Raw genomic sequence first — 23,245 nt, 5'->3', positions numbered from 1 at the left:
ACATGATTATGACAGTATTGCACATGATTATGACAGTACTGTGCATGATTATGACAGTATTGCATATGATTATGACAGTATTGCTCATGATTATGACAGCACTGCATATGACAGTACTGGACATAATTATGACAGTATTGCACATGATTATGACAGCACTGCACATGATTATGACAGCACTGCACATGATTATGACAGCACTGCATATGACAGTGCTGCACATGATTATGACAGTATTGCACATGATTATGACAGCACTGCATATGATTATGACAGCACTGCATATGACAGTGCTGCACATGATTATGACAGTATTGCACATGATTATGACAGCACTGCACATGATTATGACAGCACTGCATATGACAGTGCTGCACATGATTATGACAGTATTGCACATGATTATGACAGCACTGCACATGATTATGACAGCACTGCATATGACAGTGCTGCACATGATTATGACAGTATTGCACATGATTATGACAGCACTGCACATGATTATGACAGCACTGCACATGATTATGACAGCACTGCATATGACAGTGCTGCACATGATTATGACAGTATTGCACATGATTATGACAGCACTGCACATGATTATGACAGCACTGTATATGACAGTGCTGCACATGATTATGACAGTATTGCACATGATTATGACAGTATTGCACATGATTATGACAGCACTGCACATGATTATGACAGCACTGCATGACAGTGCTGCACATGATTATGACAGTACTGCACATGATTATGACAGTACTGCACATGATTATGACAGCACTGCACATGATTATGACAGCACTGCATATGACAGTGCTGCACATGATTATGACAGTATTGCACATGATTATGACAGCACTGCACATGATTATGACAGCACTGTATATGACAGTGCTGCACATGATTATGACAGTATTGCACATGATTATGACAGTATTGCACATGATTATGACAGCACTGCACATGATTATGACAGCACTGCATATGACAGTACTGCACATGATTATGACAGTACTGCACATGATTATGACAGCACTGCACATGATTATGACAGCACTGCATATGACAGTGCTGCACATGATTATGACAGTATTGCACATGATTATGACAGCACTGCACATGATTATGACAGCACTGCATATGACAGTGCTGCACATGATTATGACAGTATTGCACATGATTATGACAGCACTGCACATGATTATGACAGCACTGCACATGATTATGACAGCACTGTATATGACAGTGCTGCACATGATTATGACAGTATTGCACATGATTATGACAGTATTGCACATGATTATGACAGCACTGCATATGACAGTGCTGCACATGATTATGACAGTATTGCACATGATTATGACAGCACTGCACATGATTATGACAGCACTGCATATGACAGTGCTGCACATGATTATGACAGTATTGCACATGATTATGACAGCACTGCATATGACAGTGCTGCACATGATTATGACAGTATTGCACATGATTATGACAGCACTGCACATGATTATGACAGCACTGCATATGACAGTGCTGCACATGATTATGACAGTATTGCACATGATTATGACAGCACTGCACATGATTATGACAGTATTGCACATGATTATGACAGTATTGCACATGATTATGACAGCACTGCATATGACAGTGCTGCACATGATTATGACAGTATTGCACATGATTATGACAGTATTGCACATGAATATGACAGCACTGCATATGACAGTGCTGCACATGATTATGACAGTATTGCACATGATTATGACAGCACTGTATATGACAGTGCTGCACATGATTATGACAGCACTGCACATGATTATGACAGCACTGCACATGATTATGACAGCACTGTATATGACAGTGCTGCACATGATTATGACAGTATTGCACATGATTGACAGTATTGCACATGATTATGACAGCACTGCATATGACAGTGCTGCACATGATTATGACAGTATTGCACATGATTATGACAGCACTGCACATGATTATGACAGCACTGCATATGACAGTGCTGCACATGATTATGAAGCTGAATGACACATCAGTTCAGTTTCATTCACGCACTAAAGCGACAACGCTCTTCAGGTCGTGTTTTAGCGTCATGTTGCTAATAGCTTTCCTGCTGATTTTTCATTTCCAGATTCAGCATCAGATTAATGGTACTTTATTTATCCGGCCAATTAATTAAAATAAAACAGTCTAACATCGCAATCACATGACAAAACCTAAATGAAACCAGCTCTGGGCAATGAATGGATGTGGCTGGGCTTTTTAAATGGAGAGATCCACATCTAAGACATGTGGTTTAGAATGGAGTTCAGACTTAATGAGCACAGATTAAAAGTCTGTATCATTTGTGTTTATTTTGTTTTAGAAAAGACAAAATATAATAAATCGAAACATTTTGATAGATTGCTTGTTTTTTTTTGTTTTTTTCCATGTTGCCTAGATCGACTTCCAATTAATTTGAGCATTATCAGACAATAAAAACACACAAACAAAGCAATCACACAACAAACATGGAGGAACCCATTCATAAAATAAATGCTTTTGCTAACATTCAATAAATACTTGTGTAAAAGTATCCTGACTGAGGAATACATTATCAACATTAAAGCATAAAACCCCTTTGCTATGTACATAAATTGCCAGTGCTGATATAAGCCACCAGCTCAGTACCACAACAATCCTCTTTCTGGCCTGGGGAAGTGCCCACTTTTCGATTTGCGCTGGGCTTTTTTAATGCCACAGAGGCGGTTCACACAAACGCTGCACAGTTCTGCGACTTCCACTTAAGCCCAGGCGCCGCAGCAGCACACGCAGCCCCCCCAAACCTCACGCTGTCAGGGACCTACAACACTGTACATTTGTTTCCCCCGCCGCGCAAATACGGTCGACCCAAAAGTGCATTCCTTCGCCGAGCGCTGGAGGTGAACGCAGCGCCAGGAATGTCGATCAACCGCCGAAGTAAAGAGGGAGCAACAGTTTACGTAAAGACAAGCGTGTGATAGTGACCAATGCTGTGATAAAGCAGCGATTACAGATATTTGGAGGTCAGATTTCCTTAGAAGGTGAACTGCATTTTCAAAGGGGATGTAATAACGTAATGGACAAAACAAAGGCTTTATTAAACCTTCCAGTATCTTTATCACAACTAACCCAGGGCTAAATTCTAACCTAGACCAAGATCCTGGCTAGATCTGAGGAAGGATCCTGATGGGCATTTGAAGGATGAGTCAAAGCCAAATACAATAACATGTACTTTCAATATAGCCAATACGCTGTGATGAACCAGAAGCCGTAGTAGAGAAAAGGCTTGAGCAATTAATCGAATTTGAATCGAGATTGAGTCCAGACCGTCTAATCGTGGACAATATGCTCGGGATTTTCGAGAGGATTGTCTGACAGAATGAACATGCAGTTTGGAGAGGGGCTGGGATAATGCTTTGTTGTGATCTCAATCCTGTGACAATCTGCCATTTTGAACCACTACACGACATGATGAGTGATTTAGTACTTTGCCAGTAAATGTCTCGCTTGAACAAAACGTGAATGGACCATAAAATGAACCAAAAACGTGCAGAAATATCACTTGATCTGGACATTGCACGAGACACATATTTTTTTACAGCTTCAAATCTAGACAATACACTCTAAATGACTAATCCTACCACTAATTATGCAGATCCACACAACAACAACAACAACAACAATAACAACAACAACAACAACAACAACAACAACCGTGATTTCATCCATTTTTCGATTTCGTGATCTGGCTCCAAGACAATGTCGTGATGTGTTTGGCGTATCGCCAAGCCCTCGTTTGGAGCAAAGTTCAGACGTTGGAGGAAGAAAGTAGGCTATTTTTTTGGCACTGAATCAAAGTCTGCATGGTTTATTGTATTTATCTATTCATCTATTTTATGTTTGTGTTGGTGAAAAGCCAAAACAAACTCAAATCAAAAATCAAGCTCGATCGAATGTTTCTGATCGTCGTTTGAAGATTTGAAGAACGTAGGAGCGACTGAAGCGGTATCAAGTGTCCGGAAAGGCGCTACACAAGACAAAATGTCATTAACGGTCTGTGCACTCGGCTTCAGGATGAGGCTACGCTAGCAAACATGTCCCAACACTCCAGGAGCTCCCAGTTTTGGCCGGGGAAAGGCTTCCACCGTCCGCTGGTGTCCGCGCTCCATCCATATGCTGCAACTGCTGCGCAAACATCCCACAGCCAACTTCCGTCACCAACACCGAGAAACAATCACAGGAATTGCTTAACACCGTTCTTTTGTGCCTTTTGCAAGGTTCAGGGAGACGGCTTGTGTGCGCCGTGCCTCTTTTCCAACAAAGACGTCATTTTGAGCCAAACAAACTGGGCATTCGTTGCATTTAAAACAAATCCTGGCTCTGCTCAGGAACAGGCCTAATTTGGACGCTGTCGTTTTTTGTTTGTGGCGTTTTGTATTTGTGGATCATAATGAGCAAGAGCAGCTTCATTTATTTTAGTTTTTGTGGTTGGCCATAAACAACAATGGAGGCCGCATTTTTTAATTCATTTTTTTCAGACAAACTTAACTTCAGCAGTGGCAGACACTTTTGAGTATGCACTGATTACTAACCAACTATATTTTGGATTGTGCTCCCCGTGGTGCAACATGTAATTACTAGACATTTATGCGCTGCTCTAATTGGTAACAGAGCTGTTGTGAAATGGAGCGCCCGCAGGCTGCCGGGCGCAGATGCCGTAGTTTACTGTGTAGAGCAAAAGTCTAGTCCAGCTTTAGTGGCAAATAAGGAAAAACAGACAAAACATACGTATTTTTAAGTTCTGGGTGGAGAAAAGAGAAGTGTTTGTTCAGATAAAACGTAGTGAATGAGGTTGTTTAGTCTGTGTCGAGGCTTGGATCCAGGAATGTAAAGGAGCGTTTTCCTTTTGGCGGGTTAAACAACCGTAATCTTATGGTCTAGAACAGCACTGCACGTATCGCTGTTAAAGAATCCGTAGAGAGCACACAACTCACGACTCACAGCAGGAAGGCCCCACGTTCTTTCTGTCAGGACTTTGCACGTTTTCCTAGTGTCGCCGATTTCCCTCATCAACCCAAAACACATGGTCAGGGTAAAAAAAGGTAAAATCCTCCAGTTTAGCTCCAGGATATGGAGATGGGTCACGGGACGCTGCCCCCGAGCCATTTAAGGATGGGGCAAATGCAGAGGGCAAAGTTCTCCACGGGACAGTAAAGTGTGGCTTAACTTAAGAGCTGAACGTGAGGTTTGGTATGGTGCTTTTTCAATAGATACAGATGCAATTCACAAAATGGAAAAAAACTAAATTGGACTTAATTGAGAAAGTAACATTTTTGATAGACTTTAGACCAAATGGGACGATTACGCCGGACTACGTATACACTATCAACAACTATATTCAGGACTATGTGAAATGTTTGTATGTTCTCTCTTTGTCTTGTTTTAGTAGATGTGTTGTGACTAAATGAAGTTGTGGCTTTAATGGACAGACAATTTACACATTTGAAGTATGAATTAAAGGCTCATCACAATTAGAGGCTGGCAATATTTAGATTTTTTTTTTTTTTGCATAACTCATTCAGATGTTATTATGTCAATCAAACAGAAATGTGTAAAAATGTGACTTTAAATGTATTAGTTGAGGTTTTATTATCAGACAAAATGTTGCGAAAACTAAGAGCAGAAATAATCCCGTATACCCTTATTTGAAAGTTAACAACATAACGTTTTAATTTTGAATCATCTGTTTTGTAGCATTATTTTTGTGTTTTTTATTACGAAATGATGTGCTCTACATTCAAATGTTGCATATCTTCAAAACAACTTTCACAATATCATCTAAATGTCAATATATTCCTCACGCCTAATCACAATACTAAACTTCCACCATAACTTTTTAAATATCTAGCCCAAAACGTACATTATTTTGTTTATCGTTGTATATTTATGCATTTTTAAGATATTACACCCGGCATTTCAATTTGAATGAATCATAATCGTAAAAAGATGCCTGGTGGCGTTCTTTAAACCCCCGTAAACAACAGAGCGTGGCGTGGTCTGCTCGATCCTGTAAAGAGGACGCTGAAAAGCTGCTGCATTCCAGGACTGTGAGAAGCCAACGGGCCGTGACTAACAGATAAGAAAGCCACGTTCCTTCTGTGTCGGTCATACAGACGGAAACGTGACAGTAAATAGCCCTGCGGTGACACCTTGTATGTGGGTTTGTTCAATATGAGTCAGGATGAGCCAGAATGGGGAGAATTTCTGTGCACAATGATTAATTGTTACTTTTTTGTGACATCTGGACGTCATTTTGTAGATGTTTTATCTCATGTAGGTTCTGCGCATACTACAAGTTTGGATTGATGACATTTGAATTCACGTTTTACCCATTTCCTCATATTGATCAAACTTGATTTTAGATTTTTTCTTTTTAAATACTAAATAATAAATAGCTTTCAGTATTGATTTCAGGAACATAAAATAGGCACAAAAAAAAGAGCCAAATGTAATATCCAAATCAAATAACATGCTTTTACTGATAAAGTAATGGCTGCAGAACTTGATGAACTTGATGCCAACTTCTGTATTGATTTGTATTGTCATTAGGTAGGGCAGGGCAATATAACAATACAAAATGTAATTGTGATCTGATTCTTGGGACAATATGCCGATTTGGTGCTATTAGGTGCTCTGTTTCCGCACAAACTCCCTCAAATCACAGGTGGATTAAACAACTCATTGAATGAACTCCAAGAGGATAGTTTCACTTCCTCCTGGAGGCAAAGTAAGAAAACCCAATCATGAATTGAATGATAAAGTCCTGTTAAGAACTGTTTAGCACATCTGGGACTTCATCTTAAGACTCTATCGCTCTTCACGCTTCACAAAGACTCGAGTTTTCTCTTTCAAAATATGACAAAATGATTCAACAAAGCATTTTTGTGAGAAGGAAATCTGAATAAGTCATTTGTGTAATACTCCCCAGTCGCCATAATCTCATGCTGAATATTGTATTGAGCGGTAAATAACATAGTAATAGACCATTGAAATGCTGTCAAAAGCTGGATGTAATATATTTTCAATGATTAACTGAAAATGACTCTAAATATGTATTAAATTGTTTTAAATGGGACTCTTATTTTGGACCTTGTGTAGCTAAGGGATACCTTATTTATTTCATTATTTGTCTTTGCTTTTCTTCCTTTGGTAAAAATAAAACACAAGAAGGATTTGTGGTAAAGTATGCAACATCTGCAGCTACTGTGGGGTCAAACGTTTCTGTCAATAGTTGTCTAGGGAAATCTCAAATACCGTAGAAACAAGGGCTTTTCAACAAATTGTAAATCATTTCCGCCTGTTCTGTTGAATATGCATTAGGTTTGAGTTATTGTGCAATCTGTTGTGTTGTGTCTGGTGAAATGCCTTTCTTTAAGATCTTATTTAATTTCTACAGGGACAATAAAGCAAATAAATCACTCCATAAAAAAGTGTCAATAATAAACCCTCTTAAATACACTAATAGAATGTTAAATGGTATCACTTACATTTGCCAAACTCATCATCATCATCAAACTTCCATAGTATGTGATATTATGTGGTTATTAGTCCCTATTCCTCAATGGAAACTGCATCATGTTCCACTAACTATTTGCCTCCATTCTGGAAACTTTAAAAAAGGTAAATAAACACATCACGTATTCTCCACGCGTTTAACCAAAGTCAAAGTGAACAACCCTTGAGAGCAACAGTTCAATCTGATGGTTGCTCTATGTCTGATAAACCCCTGGTCCTGTCTGCACTCTCTCCTTTTCAAATTAAGCTATTAGGCTGAGAGGTCAATGCTGCACATCTGGAGCCAGCAATAATACCGCCTTTGTTCCAGTGCCATATCCACATTTATTTCCACTGCTCACAGGCCCTGCACTGAAACGCAGAGGAGAGAGGGGCCCACACTGGGGCTAAGAAGACAGCAGACAGCAAGACATCAAAGCAAAACAAATGACACTCAACAGCACCTATATGTTGAAAAAAGTTGACCGAAATCAGACGCGCTTCAAGTTTGTTATTGTTCTTTTTAAAAGTCCACACATGCATCATACGTGTGGACAAAACATTCACTTTTGTCTTGTTGCAGAAAGCCAAACACAGCAGCAGCAGCAGCAGCAGCAGCAGCAGCAGCAGCAGCAACCGTGCACACAAATGAGATGCTTTGTATATATAAATGTGCAAACGTCCCAGCAACAAGTGAACGCTTTGGCCGCTCAGTCCCGCTAAACCCAATTAAGAGTGACCAAAAATAGGCTCCGTGGACGATCTCCTTGGCTTTGGGTGCTTTGCAAAAGAAATGCACCTTTTAAAAGTCCGAGTGGCTTTGTTTAAACAGGGGGGGCCGTTCCGTGCTCTGGAATGGCAACAGGACGCGGCGGCGGCGGCCGAGTAGCGGCTTTAACGCAACTACTCTTCTCTTCTCCCCTGAAACGCTCCCGTTATCCGCAGCAGCCACTCCAAAAGTCCGCCGCGTTGCGCATTAAGCCGCTATTATTAGGCTCCTCTAATGGTCTTACCTTTGAAGCGTAGGGTTCGACTCGGCGCGCACAAGTTTTGGGATGAAACGCGGAATAATAGTGTTGATTCTGCACAAAAAAAGCAAAGCAAAAAAAAAAAAAAAAATGCAAAGAAGAAGAAGAAGAAGAATAAGAAGAAGAAGAAGCTGCGTCCCGTCTTGAGCACTGAGCAGTAAATCACTTCCAGTCACTTGCGACAAAGTGACGATCGGGCGCAAAAAAAGGAGGAGACGCGGCGGGGGGGCTGGAGGGGGGGAGCAGCAGGAGGAAGCGCAAACGCACGCGCGACCGTAAAGTTTATGCCCCGTGTGCGTGTCTGTGAGGCGGTCTGGCGCGAGGCTGCGGAGGAGAAGGGAGCCGCGCCGTTTCCTCACCCCTCTGGTAAATACATCGCTGCTTTGGAAGTGGGACACGGCACCGCAAGGCATTGTGGACTGTTTTAAAGCTGCAACGCGCTCTGGACCGGGTGGGGTGGGGGTGGGGGTGGGGGTGGGGATGGGGGGTGGGATGCTGTACCTAGAGGCTGGAGTCAACTTTCTCTGCAAGGACACTTTGACAAAGACTTGGACAGTTTCATCTGATTTTGACTAAGACTGACTGACTTTTCCCCTCTTCTGCAGAGCCCGTTATGAATGATATGGCCGCGAGAGAGAGAGAAAAGAAAGAACGTTTCTGCTCCATCAAAGCAGATCATTGTAAAGCCCATTCCAAGAGCTGATTCCCCCACTCCAAGAAGAATAAAACGCCCATATATGTTCACATGAAGCTGATGCCAAAACAGGCTCCTCTGTCTTTTGTTCACACAATTAGAACAGTTTTGTTTTGTACCTGGATTGAGCCACTGTGGCCTTTATCACTTGGTACAGCAGCAAACAGAACAAAGTGGCCAATATATTATACATGTCTCTCTATATATGGGCCTGATTAAATTGTCTGTAGCTTTATTCTTGAGTGTGAAGTAGCCCATCAAAATCCGATTGCCTTGTACTACGCACATCAATTCTAAGGCTCAATTTAATCATTTGAGGTGTTTAAAATAGATTTTGCAAAAACCTTCTCAACGGGCAAATACAAATGCAGAGCCGCACTGCCCCCGCGCGGCCGCTAAGAGCATCGCACGTTGTGGTCGTGTAGCTACAACCAACAGTGACTTCAAGAACCTCCCACCTCAGCTGGAAAAGAGGCAACATAACGACATTAAAAATAAAATTATCATTATTTTAAATTTGGATAGCATTCGACTCTGCCTCTAAAATTATACACACTTAACCACGTGATAAATAGTCCTACACAAGACTAGGTTATAATTGTATTTTCGGCCAACATCCTACCTACAATTGTGTACTTTTTTATTACGGTGTTATAGTACCAGCTTCGTGTTGCAGTTTCGCGACATAGCTTTGTATTAATATAAAATAGTATTTTTTTTTTTACAAGCGCGGATCGGAGTCGGAGGAGGGAGAGGGAGGCAACGTGACACGGATCGCCAAATCCGATTCCTCGCCCGGGAATGACGTCTCCTCCTGCACATTCCAGTTATATTTAGAGCCTATATAAAGAGCAGTCGCCCCCTAGGCTTTGTTGACTCTGCAGCAGGGAACAGCAGGCCGAGCAGAGCACCCGCAACAACGCAACAACGCAACAACGCAACAACGCGCACCGTGTCACCCGCGTCACCCGCTCTCCACTACTCGCACTACTATTATACGTGTGCGTGTGTTTGTGCGTGATCATTAACACAAGACACGTAAATAAGTCATCCAAGGTTGCATTGTCAGCGGTTACATTGTTTTCCCACGACATTTATCCATTTTTATTTTTTTGCGCACCTTGCAACGTACGTGCGCGCAACTCATAGAAGCACATTCGGCACATACGTAAAAAAAAAAAGAATATATATATGTATGTATGTGCGTGTACGTTAAAGCCCCGTTAAGTGCGTGTAGTGGCTCGAGAACCGGCGGAGAAGGTGACGGCTCATTGCGACATGTCTGCAACGGCTGACGGTTGAAATCCCCTGCTCCGCTTTGTGCGTAAAGTGCGCCCCGGTTTACGCCCATATTCGCGTAAAAGGAGGAGGCCAACCCCGACAGCGAGCTAGGCCCCGGCGGACGCAGGGCAAATGGAAAGTTCTATCGATTAAATTACTCGCGTTTGTTTTTCCCTCCTCCGTGTTGCACGTTCGCGCTCGCTTCTGGACCGTGTTGAGAGCCGCGTAAATGTTGGGCTTTTGCTCGGAGACGGGACATGCAGAAACCGTGTGAAAGGCGAGCGCTTTCGGCTTGACTTTCTCGGTCGCTGCTACTTCGGGGACGCGGAACTCCACTCGCTAAAGGTAAAAAAAAAAAAGGAAAAACGGACGACGACTACGGGGGTTAACGGCGATCGTCCCGCTCTGTGTGCGTTTGAGATGTCGCGAATGTGCGAGTGGATTCCGGGCAGAGGTGTTTCAAATGCGCTCGGTAAAAAATCGCACTTTCTGTTGTTATTTTAAACTACGCCCAAGCGGCTAGCGCTGTGCCTGGCCCTGTAAGCATGGTGACCGCGGCTCCAGCATCTGTATCTCCGGGGTTTTGAATGAAATGTAGGTCTGCGGTGCTTCTTAATGCGTTCAACCGCGAGCTCGTGCCACTGTAAGAAACAAAACGTAAAGGATGTGTGCTAGATTTGAGTAGTTTTGCGTTAAAGCTTCCGTGTGCTACATGCTAAGCTAGTTAGCATCGGTCTGGTGCGTTTAAAGCCGCAGAAGACGAACATGGATCCCAATTCCTCTCGTCTCTTGTAGCCTTTTTTATGAGATATCTGTTTTTGTGAGGACCGGGGCTTTCATTTGGACTCTCACAGCTCTAAGTGTATTCCGAAGCTTCTCTGAATGTTCAGGGCACACAGGCCAGGCTTATACAACATGCCACTGCCCTCATGCACATGTTGGCAACTTTGTTTACATGTTTTAAAATGATTGACAATGCAATATAATGTGTACAAGTTTATCCCATATCTGCTGTAAAGGCTCTGCCGAATTAAACTTGTAAAGTAAATGACAAGGGAGACGATGAGAGAAGTGTATGGTTAAATTTTAAAAAGTCATTATGTAATTTCAAAATGTGTTGTCGATAGTTATAAGGGCTTTCTGCAATAATTTGGTCTCATTTTGTACGGTTTAATAGGTGGCCACCTATCCAATTTGACTTCTGAAGGGAGAAGGATTTCATCCGCACTCTCACTTTTAAAATAAAATGTTTATGATGTTCTTTTTTGCTGTGTTTTAAAGGCACAGTTTCTTGTTATGTAAAGCACTTTGATTTGACTGCATGAAAAGTGCCCAACAAACAAACTTGGCTCTCCAGGTGTGGTCATCCAGAGAACTGCATGTGTGGGTCAGAGCACAGTGAAAGTGTCCTTCATTTACTCCTGTGGGCAGCTTAATGAGAGCCTCACATGGGTCATGGATCACAGTGAAAGATTCATCACAAGCAAGTTTAGGTCTCAACACACCCAGTATTTCACCTATGTGTTTGGAATGTCTCATGCAGCGTTATGTCCCAGCGCAATATTAGATAATATCCCACCAGTTTAAGACATTCTTTCAAAAATAGTATGGCTCAGACTGCCTTTACCACATTAAACTCTGTTAAAAGACTCAGTTTAACTCAGTTTATTGTCCTCGTTTCAGTTCCATGAAGCAGGATTATCATGAGCTACACTATATATCTGTAGACCATAGACCAGTGGAGGAAGAGTCACGTTTAAGGTCAAACTAACTACAGCGCATATTGAAATTCTCGCACGATATTGGTGTGGTAAATATCCCGGGATAGCTAAGTGTCATGTAGATTTTATGTAATTCTACATAAATCTACATATTGTAGAGTCATATCACCTTAAGATATTATTGGCCCACACCTATACAAGCAACAATCTCTCGTTTGAAGTAGTTATGACTGGTTTCAAATCGATAAAACGGCCTCTAGAATGTTGCCTGTAACCTGTGGTGTGTTAAGCTACTTTCCCCGAGTCTGGAGTGAACCGTGATCAGCAGAGCTCCCTGGCTGCAGGGTCTCACCGTGAGCTGCACCATCTGAAAAGAAATGGCCACTGCTGCTATTGATGCTGCTGTAAAAAGCCAGCAGACTGCAGAACCCTCTGGTCAATTTAGGCCGCCTTGATCTAAAGTTATGGATTTGTGCCTGGGGTGGGTTTGTGTTGTCAGTCTGCAGCTATCGACAGTTGAGGACAAAAGTGTGTCAGTCCCGTCTCCACTGCTGTTGCTCCTGTTCTAATGCAGCGCTCCCGCTCCTGTTTACAGGTGAATCATGACCGAGTATAAGCTGGTAGTGGTGGGAGCTGGTGGTGTTGGCAAGAGCGCACTTACTATTCAACTCATCCAGAATCACTTTGTGGATGAATATGACCCCACCATCGAGGTAAAATAACTATAACCAATGTGTATCTTTGGCTTATTAGATTACTTTAACTAATACAATTCCTTAACAAGTGCATTGTACTCCTGATTTCTCTGTGCCAACCTTTTCTTGTTTGGACTTGTGTGTGTGCGCTTCAGGACTCGTACAGAAAGCAGGTAGTGATCGACGGAGAGACATGTCTCCTGGACATCCTGGACACTGCAGGTCAGGAGGAGTACAGCGCCATGAGAGACCAGTACATGAGGACAGGGGAAGGCTTCTTATGTGTCTTTGCCATCAATAACATCAAGTCCTTTGAAGACATTCACAACTACAGGTGAGCTCAGCTCCAATAATGGCTCATCCCTGTATCATAGACCTGCTCCTTACAGTGTAATGTTTGTCTGGCACAACATGTATTTGTGAGTGTTTAAAACAAAATGGCATGTTATAAATATGAACTGGTCAAACCAGTTCAAGATTAGCTCTAAGCATCAATCTCTTTTTACTGTTTATATTTTCAAATGTGTTTCAACAGAGAACAGATCAAGCGGGTGAAGGACTCCGAGGACGTTCCTATGGTGTTGGTAGGAAACAAGTGTGACCTCCCGTCCCGAACAGTGGACACCAAGCAGGCTCAGGACTTAGCACGCAGCTACGGCATTCCCTTTATTGAGACCTCAGCCAAAACCAGACAGGTGAGAGTTCAGGACAGGCGGCCACTCCTTCAACTGTTCCAGCGGCAGCAGATTATGGCTGTAATCCTCTGCTGGTATGTGGAGCATGTGAGCGGTGAGGGCTGTGTCTGTGTTACCTTCAATCAGCTTCAGCAGGGAGGCAATCATGGGTGTCTGTGGATTATAATCTGGAATCAAAAATTACAAGGTGTGGTCCTTTTCATGTCAAATTTGGTGGATTTTATGTTCGAATCAATGTTCCTTGGAAGCTTCGGGTTGTTTGACTGGTTAATAATGAACTCAAAAATTGTACGGGTGATTATCTAATCGGTGCATGGCGAGTGGCTTAATCACGGTCTGGAAAAGGCAGAGCACCAAATGAAAAGGGGACTATCAGGTGCCAGGAGTGTGCATGACGACGAGAGTGGTATAAATTCTGGTTTGGCCTCTGAGCTGCTGCTCTGATCTGGCTCCTGTCGGTGAGGGACATCCACGCCACATGCTTTCACCTCACATTGTATGTTGTCCAGCACAAATGCAACTATCCATCACACATTCACAATATTCAGAAAGGAATAGTAGAAGTAAAAATGCAAACTAGACCCCACGAGTGTTTATAGAATGTAAACTCTTCTTGTGCCATTTTGATTTAATTATGGCACTGTAGTAGTCAACCCCTTTTCTCAGTAAATGACATTAGTTGCTGTACGTATGGTCCAGATAACGTTGATAATTTATTGGTAATTCACTTGAATTCTAGGCACGTCTCGATGTCTTCACTGTCCACAGATGGTTTGTGTCAATCTGGGCCAATTTCCAGTAACGTTTTAGCTCCATTCATCCTCCTTTTGGCAGACCAGTTAGTCATTAACACACATTGCCGGGTGCACAGTTCACTCGCCCGCAATCAACACTCCCCCCACACTTTACCATCCGATATCAGGGCGCCGATCATTTCAAACGTGTGGTATTTGTGGATGCCGTGCCCATTGAGTGTCATTGTTTCATGCCGCAGAGAGTGGAAGATGCCTTTTACACTTTGGTGCGGGAGATCAGGCAGTACCGGCTCAATAAGCTCAGCAAGGAAGAAAAGACTCCGCGCTGTGTCAAGCTTAAAAAGTGCATTGTGCAGTGAAAGGGGTAAGTGTACGCGGCGGCGCCCACAGCTCCGCCTGAATGTGTGTGTGGACGCGAGGGCAGGCGAACGGGGCGCGGCTTCACGGGCTCTTTAAGCTGTCCTGCTGGGTTCTTCTGGGCGTTCGGATCAGTTTTGTTTACATTGATTGTGTCCACGAATGCCCGTTTCACACTGTGTCTGTTTACCCGAATCGGAAATGTCAAATTGCACAACCTTTTTATTTTTATTTTATGACTTTCTTTGTGGGTTTGCTTTCACACTTGATGAATGCCTTGAACGCCGCACACAAACTGGCAGAAGTGCTTTCACCCATTGTAACTTGATTTGCACAAAGGAAAAGTGTTCTTAATGTAGTGCGAGAAGAGATCCAAACCGGGTACAATCTAACCATCCTGGGGTTTAGGGATGGGCGATGTTGGGGGGGGGGGGGGGGGGGGGGGGGGAATAATAGCTCTCTTTTTTTGGGGAGTTTCCCGATGTATACCGTATTTTCTGTCGCACCAGCCAAAAAATGCATAATAGAGGAAAAAACATAAGTCGCACTGGAGCAAAAGTAACATTTTTGGGGGAAATTTATTTGATAAAATCCAAGACCAAGAGCAGACATTTGATCTTGAAATGCAATTTAAAATAATAACAGATGAGAGAACATGGTGAATAGGTGTATGTATGCTAATGCTAACACCTTCAGCTACATGACGCACAGACAGAACTGTGGTAAGTGTCTGGTATGTTAACGTAACATATTAACAGTTATTCAGATAACTATAGCATAAAGAACATGCTAACAAGTTTACAAAGCATCAGTATTACCCCAAATCACTAAATCCACTGAATTCTTCTTCCTCTGTGTAACTCCTAAACAACTCCACAAACTCCAGAGGAAGAGGAAGTGCAGATTCTTCTTCTGCGTCGCTTAGAGCCTCGAGCGCCCTCTTGCGGTTGTCAGTGTGAAAATAACAAATATCCCATAAGTCACTCCGGAGCACTCCTGGCCAAACTATGAAAAAAAGCAACTTGTAGTCCGGAAAATACGGTACATATATTCTGACAATATGAAGTAAATGTCTATAAAAATCATTTACAAAAGTGCAGAAATGACACTTTATAGCCTTAATTCAAAGTTTTTTTATCAGCTCTTTTTGTAGCATTTTTATTTATTAAAAAAAAGATCTTAAAAACAGCATTCACTATATTGTCTACATTTTGACACAATGCCCACCTCTATCTGCCCAATCACAAATCAGAAAAAGAGGAATCCCAGATCTAGTACACACTGAATTAAAACAATTGAAAAGCTTTTACTCTTTAGCATCAATGGAGGTTATTATAAAAGTAATTTCTAACTCCTTTTATATACAGGCTTAACACTAATTTCATGTCCAAAGTCCGCACTACGATGTTGTAACGGTGGCACAAATGTGAAAGCAACCCGTCTTTGTGAAGGAGAAGGGCCACTGTGCCGAGGTGACTAAACCCCGGCTGTGTTTTCTGCAGTCTTTCCTGGACAAACGTGGACTCTTGTCACGAGTCGGGCAGAACCTTCTCTTGAGCTCGAGTTTGTGTCGAGTCTTCATCCCCTCAAATGACCTCACACTCTTTACTTTGCAGCATCTTGCAGAGCTTTGCACTTTTGGTCATTTCCTCCTGCTTTGTCTCTGTGTGCAATTTGCAGACACAATTCTGTAATAACCTGTTGTCTTTTATTCCCATAAATCTTTGTTGTAGGAGAGCGCAGAGTATTTATTATAAAGGTATACGAGACATGTACAGCTGTGGTTTACTGTGTTTTTAAGTCTTTGCTCTGGTATTGTCATGTGTTAGTCCTGTAAATTCGTAGTTTTATTCTGGTTAAATCATTTTTTTTATCCATTCAACCACGTTTATTTTGAGATTTTAGTCGGCCAAAATATTAGTTGTGTTTTTTGATGTAGTGCCGGGTGTAAAAAGTTGATTAAATTAATGATGATATCCTCGGTATTCGTAGAAATGTATAGATAATAGTAAAAAAAAACATTCTGCAGCTAATGTAAGTGTTAAAGATGAGTTTAAGCTTCCACTCCCCTCGATACCTTTATGTTTTCATTTCACAGAATCCCTTTTAAATAAAATTGCAGTGGGGGAAAAACAACAATTCGATACCTCGGACCGGAGTGGCTGTATTGTATTTTGCTTTTTTATCCCCGCACTGACCTTTTTCCCAGGCATACTCTGAAAACCAAAACATCATTTAAATGCAAATGCACTCCTCGCCCGTCGAAATAATAACTTTGCTGTAATTGTGTGGTGTTTTTTGTTGTCGTATTTACTCATTCTCTTTTCCTCTTCCTCGCAGGGAGTGGACGACGCCTTCTACACTTTAGTGCGAGAAATCCGGAAGCATAAGGAGAAGATGAGCAAGGAGGGCAAAAAGAAGAAAAAGAAGTCCAAGACAAAGTGTGCGCTCATGTGAATCTAACTCCGCTGGGAATTAAAAAAAAACGAAAAAAGAACCCACGCCGAACAGTTCCAGCCCAACGTTTTTGTACATTACACTAAATTATTAGCCTCTTTCAAAAGTACCCATTTGGACAACATTACTATTCGCTAGTCGGGAACACCATAAGCTTATTTTAGTGCCAGTGGCCTTCATCCCAACATTTTTTTTTTTTTAGTTTGGACATTTTATACAATTTTAATCTGTAGCTTTCGAATCGTTTCAGCCGGATCAAACTTTCCCTCGACCTCCAGGCGCTAGAAGAGGCGCGCTGGCCTTTTTAGGGTGCCAAAGAGCTAATTTATAACCCCGTTTATGTATCGTGAACCGGACGACGGGGGCAAAAATAGACGAAATCCACTGTGTAACGTCTCCACCCAACTTGAATGACCTCTTCTCGGTGTGACTTGGTTCTGTCTTTCATAGTATGCATGCAGACTACTACTTAAAACCATCCCGGCTATTAACTCCGTTTGTCGTATCGTGTGGGGGAATGTTCCAAGTCCATGTTTTTTGGTCTCAGCGGCCCACAAAGGGTTTCGGACTCCTGAATCTGGGCTGGAGCCAGCTGAGGGGTTATCGTTTTTTTTTTCGTTTTATTTTTCATAATCGACAAATGCGGACCTTTTTTATCTTTAGAGTCGCGTTGTCAGAATTGTCTAGAATCTGAGAATTACCAATGACACCATGTGATTCGTTGTCTTTTAACCCAGCGACGCGCGGTTCAAATGCTGTGCTTGGAATAAAGTAGATTAACTGTAAAACGGCATCTGAACAACATTTTGTACTAATTTTAAACGCGCCACAGTCAAAAGTCAAATGATCCTCTTGTACGAGGCTGATGTACGAGTTTATAAATGCCATTTTCTTTTTCTTTTAAAGATTCAAATGTTTTAAATGGTTGATTTCCGTCTTACCACAGGGTTTTCTCGCTCGTTTCCCCGGGGACCTTTTTGAATTTGCCTTTTGTTTGCATCGGGTGCTACTTTTAGAAGGTAGCGAAACAACATGTACGTGTACTCAGAAAAGACGACGTGCTGCTTTTTTTTTAGAGAAAAGACGCGTCGCAGATTCCAGACACGATCCACATTAATTCGAGACGTAGGCTATTTTTAACCATTATAACTTCCATGTTCACAAAGTACAGTGGATGACTGTAAACGCCTGGAAGCCCGTCAACAACAAACACTGACACGTAGTTTCCCCCCCTCCCCGTGTTCCCGTTTTATCGCGTGCCAACAGCATTCGGATTACGTCTGAATCATTTATACCTGGATCGTATTTTAACAACCTTTGTATAGTTGTGACACCGATACGCCGGTGCATATTTTGTAAATTGTGCTTCCTTTTTTTTTTTTTTCTTTTTTTTTTTTTTCTCGGTTGGTGTGTCTAAATGAATGTTGCTTTTTAACGGAGTCGGCCTCCTCTCTTTGTGTACGTGGTTGGGTCCAGGTCAAGGGAAGTGAATGAATGACCACTTTACGACACGCCTGCTGCGGGCAACGTGCAGTGGTGATCCCATCTCAAATAAGTCTATTTTTTTGCCATGAATCTCACCACTCCTATTTAATGTGTAATAAAGAACAAACTAAAGAGGAGCTGTGCGTGCTCGTTATTGTGCACTGGGCTTATATCACTGCCTTCTTGTTTATTGTAGTGTAAAATGACTGTTTACTTCCTTGTCATCTCAACAGAACAAACTTTTGTAAGAACTTTTCACTGTCATAACAAAAGTCAGCCATAAGTTCATAATGTTAGTGTCAGAAGTTCGGTTAAGTGCAGTTTGATGTGAAGATTTATTAAATGCTAAGTCATCAGTGACTTGTGGACACGTTTTAGTAACTTATTAACACATTCTGGAATGATTTGGATAATAAAATGACTCAAAGTATTAGTGTAAATTCGGTGCAGGTTTTTGACATCTGACCGTGATGTGCAAAGTAAATGTAGTATTTTGATCATATTGATGGTTATTGATCATGCTTTAAACACATGCAATAATGTCATTTTTTTAATCAATAATACACTTTATTCATAAACATTCTTTAGAAGCTTCCCGTCACGTCATTTCAACCTTTATCAGCCACTAGAAATAATCATTTATCTGTCGACTAATCTCAATACAAATCACTGCAGACTCTTCATAGACTTCACAGACCACCATTTGAGTTGGGCTGCAGAAAATGGAACGTTATTAACTCACGATGACCTTTCTCCTATTTAACAACTCCCATTAAGTCCAAACGATCTGCCTGACCTTTGTAGTCTTCTGAACTTACTCAAAGCGACCAGCAGATGGCGCTGGACCCTCACTCTGGAACAGAATCTACTACTTTGAAGGCACAAAGCTCCTGAGGACTACGAAAAGTCTGAGGAATAAAGTCTGGCGGTAATGCAACAATTGGATGCCAACCGCCATAAAACAACAACAACAACAACAACAACACTTAATCACACATAATAATTCATAATATATAGATCTTCCTCCATCAGAGTTGTTTTTGTTGCAGATATTGATTTCTACTGTATAATGTATATGAGAAAATGAGGCAAAAACGATCCCATGGTTTGACAAATCTCATGTTCAAGTTCATCCAGATTCTCTTTTAATTCTAGCGTTTAACCATTTAATAATAAAAGTGTGTTCCGCATCTCAAGAATGCTATTGTGTAACAGAAAAACTCAAATGGGACTAAAAGAAACAAAACATTAACTCTGGGCAGGGTTTTGATGAGAGGAAACAAAGTGGTGCAACAGCACGGCAGAGGGATGAAAAACGCCTTTGCTGTTATGCGTCCCCTTTTAAATCTAGTTTTATCATTTCTTTCTAGTTTTTACACACTTTTTGGAGCCGTTTCTTTGTTGTTGTTATTGTATTTTCTTTGACATGTTCCCTCTTACACCCATCTGTTCTGTACTTTCTTTTTTTTCTCGACAGAGCCTATTCTTTCTGATGCAACAGACGAGTTCTGCATCCACTCTGCGTTCACTTTGTGCTCAAGCTGCTTTATGTCCTCCTGTCACTTTTGCGGAAAACATTCTCTAAACAAGGCGCGCATGCAACTGTACGACTGTCATTGTTATCCAAATGTAGGGGATGCTGTAAAGAGGTTGTGGATTTGATTCTCTGGTCGGTTGACTCTCCAAAGTCTGTTTTTCTCTTAAGATATTCTTGCCTTTTCACTTCATCCAAAGACATACACTGTGTTTGGTTAGTAATAGAATCTATATTGAGATAGCTAGAGGAATCAGACAACCAGTATTTTAATATACATGCCCAAGAGAAATGGTGAAATCAAAAATATTTGAGGGAAACTGCTGTATTTAGAAGACAAACTACAATTCATTTTAAAATAACTCTTCCAATATTTGATATTTTCTCTTTAATTTATGTCTTTGCCCCATTAGTTTGCCCTTCTTTGCATACTTTTCCTTGTCAAAACCTGCAAATGTGAACAATCTGAAAGAAATCAGAGTACTCCCACCAGATATAACTGTTTGCATGATAGTTCAGTAATCTGATTACTCCAGAAGTCAGATAATGATCAGATTTTTGGCGTGCATGTGAACATAGCCTCTATCATCCCTCTAGTCTAACTGGTCACACTCCAGGACAAGTCTCGTCTTAACTACCACCATTTCCGCACAGTATAAGTTGATGTATGTATCGTTGTCTTGAGGATGTTCGCCCTCTCCATTTGACCCATCCTCCAGTGTCTTTGGGACAACCTGTCAGGAGGAGCTGGGGTTCACATCGTTGGCTTGGTCTTCTTGGTCAGGAGAACCTAGATTCGCCCATTGAATTTCCTGGATTTCAGTTCCAGCCGAATGTGCAGGCCTTCTGTGGGTGTGTTTGCATGTTCTGCTTGTGTCTGATGGTTGTGGATGCCTCTGTACGTTTAGGAATGGATGAAACATATTTGAAAGTCAGTGTTGTGCATGTTGTGCTGCCAAAACGTTTGTTGGAGCAGGATCTCTCGTTCACTGAAGTTCTCCCCGAGGGTTCTACTTTTTCCCAAAGGGTTTTGTAGTTTTTCCTTTGACAGTTATTTTTGTGCTAAATTCCTTTGAACATTGTTTATTTTTGTTGTTTTTTCCTCGGATTTTTTCGTAAGCTAATTTGTCCCAGAGCAGGAGCTTAAAAAGTTCCCATAGTGTGGCCCCCGACCCATTACATAGTTCCCGGAATTGGAAAAAGTGTAAAAGTCCTGTAGTAAATTGCAGAGGACACTGTTCTCTATGAGCTCATTTATACAGGCTGGTGCCAGAGCCAAGGCATCTGGAGGAAAACGATGTCGATGTGGGGAGAATAAGCGACACAAAAACATCCTGCACGGTCCTGAAATTCAAGCATACTGTGAGACGAGAGGCTTAAGTACTTCATCATCATGCCCCAGTATAAAAAGCCCTGGAGTATCACATGCTGCGGTTGCCTCTTGGTGTCCATGCATAAATGCGCTGTAATGGAGGTCGTCACTCGTCTGGCTGACTTCTATATAGACCCTTATTTACTGCGCGGTGACAGGACGTGTCCTCTGGCTTCAGCGCCGGGCGAGAAGGAGCCTCGTGTTTTTTGTCATACTGGGTGAAGGCGAGTGTCATGTAGCATCAAAGATGAGATATTTTCCCTTGCAGATTTTCCAACAAGTAAATGCTAAGTTGATCACGAGCAGAGGCAGCGAACATGCTTCAAAAAGACAGGCCAGCTCATGTCATATCCGGGCGCCGCCGCTGGGGGTGACTGCTGCCAAATAACCCAAATATCACATGCTGGTTATGCTAATATACACTTCTTTTTATTTTGGAGAGCAGGTTTATAAGAAGTCTTGGCATGGTGGGACTGGTGTTCGTCGCTGACATCTTGATAAAAGAAAGCCGAGTGGTGCCTTGCCAAAGGAAACAACAGCAGCAGACATCAATGGCAGCACAGAAACACCCTGCAGACCTCTACAAACTATGCAACACGTTCTATTAAAATTAAGAAGTTAGAAGAAATGTTTAAAGGCCATGTATTTGATTATGTACTTGGGGTTGTATATCCAGTCACATGTGTCAATACTCTTGACGTAAAGGGCCTTCCTACTCCACAAAAATCTTCTTTGTGTTTTTAAAGTCCAGCTAATTAGGATAAGGTAAGATAAGATTAGGTAGGATAATGTAATAAAGCAACATTTGTCTTGCCCCAAAAGAGATATATTAAAAAGCATCTATTCAGGTAAATCAGTTCATTGCCTCTAATTACAGAGAGTTTAATTTTCTGTGAAGAATGCTAATTGTTAGCTTTACTGTGACGACAAAACCCGCTCTGGCCTCTGAAAGTTGTGAACAGCGCTTCTAAAACCTATACATTTGCGATGTATAATGAGGATGCATTGGGTCAGTGAACGATGTTTACTGCTGCGAAGACTTCAAAATGGTCTAGTTCTGTTTTTCCATGTTTTTAAGACAGTAAAAATCAGATACAGCACCTTTTAGTATATGTAAGTCATAAGTTATTCTTCCTTGAGCCCTTTCTCCATCGTTTTATGTGTTTTACTCCTCTGCAGAGCTTCCACAGTCATTGTTCAAATGTGTTTGGATGTTAGCGTCGTCGATTAGCCGCGCTCTCTGTCGGCCTTACTTTGCATCGACAAGGTAAAATCTGCTGCAGTTTTTTTTTGCCGAACGATTTTGCGCTGCCCCAAATTACAATATATCATGAATAAGATATGGCCAAGCTCAAACAATAGCCCCGTTCAAAGGCAGCAAAGTTGTTTCCAAACTGTGCTTTTGAACAATAAACTATGTTAATGTATTGTGACAAGCTCCATTACTCCTTTTTCTCCAACAATAGCTGCCACACACAGCAAAGCCCCAGTAAAAAGAAAGATCTGATGAATAATACATGGCCGCGGAATCGTCTCCTCTCCCTCCCTCCCTCTCTCTTTCTCCCT

The 23,245-nt window shown here is 41.7% G+C and overlaps 1 protein-coding gene across 2 annotated transcripts; it reads left to right on the top strand.

The window, feature by feature from the left end:
* The first annotated feature begins 10,693 nt into the window (after positions 1-10,693).
* On the top strand, positions 10,694-18,910 carry kras (v-Ki-ras2 Kirsten rat sarcoma viral oncogene homolog). 2 transcript variants are annotated; one of them, XM_072434645.1, is made up of 6 exons: positions 10,694-10,953; positions 12,925-13,042; positions 13,180-13,358; positions 13,560-13,719; positions 14,714-14,838; positions 17,172-18,910. In XM_072434645.1, exons 2-5 carry the CDS (start codon positions 12,932-12,934, stop codon positions 14,831-14,833), a joined length of 570 nt encoding a protein of 189 aa, XP_072290746.1. In that variant the 5' UTR covers positions 10,694-10,953; positions 12,925-12,931; the 3' UTR covers positions 14,834-14,838; positions 17,172-18,910. The 2 variants fall into 2 exon arrangements, with proteins under 2 accessions (XP_072290746.1, XP_072290747.1); XM_072434646.1 differs by lacking the exon at positions 14,714-14,838 and having other exon boundaries at positions 10,695-10,953.
* Positions 18,911-23,245: the final 4,335 nt, after the last annotated feature.

This window comes from Eucyclogobius newberryi, unplaced genomic scaffold (genome assembly GCF_026437365.1).
Source record: "Eucyclogobius newberryi isolate DKJ021-1_F unplaced genomic scaffold, fEucNew1.0.hap1 SCAF_7, whole genome shotgun sequence".
NCBI classification, from domain to species: domain Eukaryota; kingdom Metazoa; phylum Chordata; class Actinopteri; order Gobiiformes; family Gobiidae; genus Eucyclogobius; species Eucyclogobius newberryi.
The sequence above is the reverse complement of the archived record's forward strand: the minus strand, read 5'-3'. Positions and strand labels throughout refer to the sequence as shown.

Excerpts from the sequence above, each read along its gene's own strand:
- kras (XM_072434645.1), top strand. The coding sequence starts at position 12,932 with ATGACCGAGTATAAGCTGGTAGTGGTGGGAGCTGGTGGTGTTGGCAAG. Across the intron at positions 13,359-13,559 it reads GAAGACATTCACAACTACAG|AGAACAGATCAAGCGGGTGA; the intron begins GTGAGCTCAGCT and ends GTGTTTCAACAG. Across the intron at positions 13,720-14,713 it reads CCTCAGCCAAAACCAGACAG|AGAGTGGAAGATGCCTTTTA; the intron begins GTGAGAGTTCAG and ends TTCATGCCGCAG.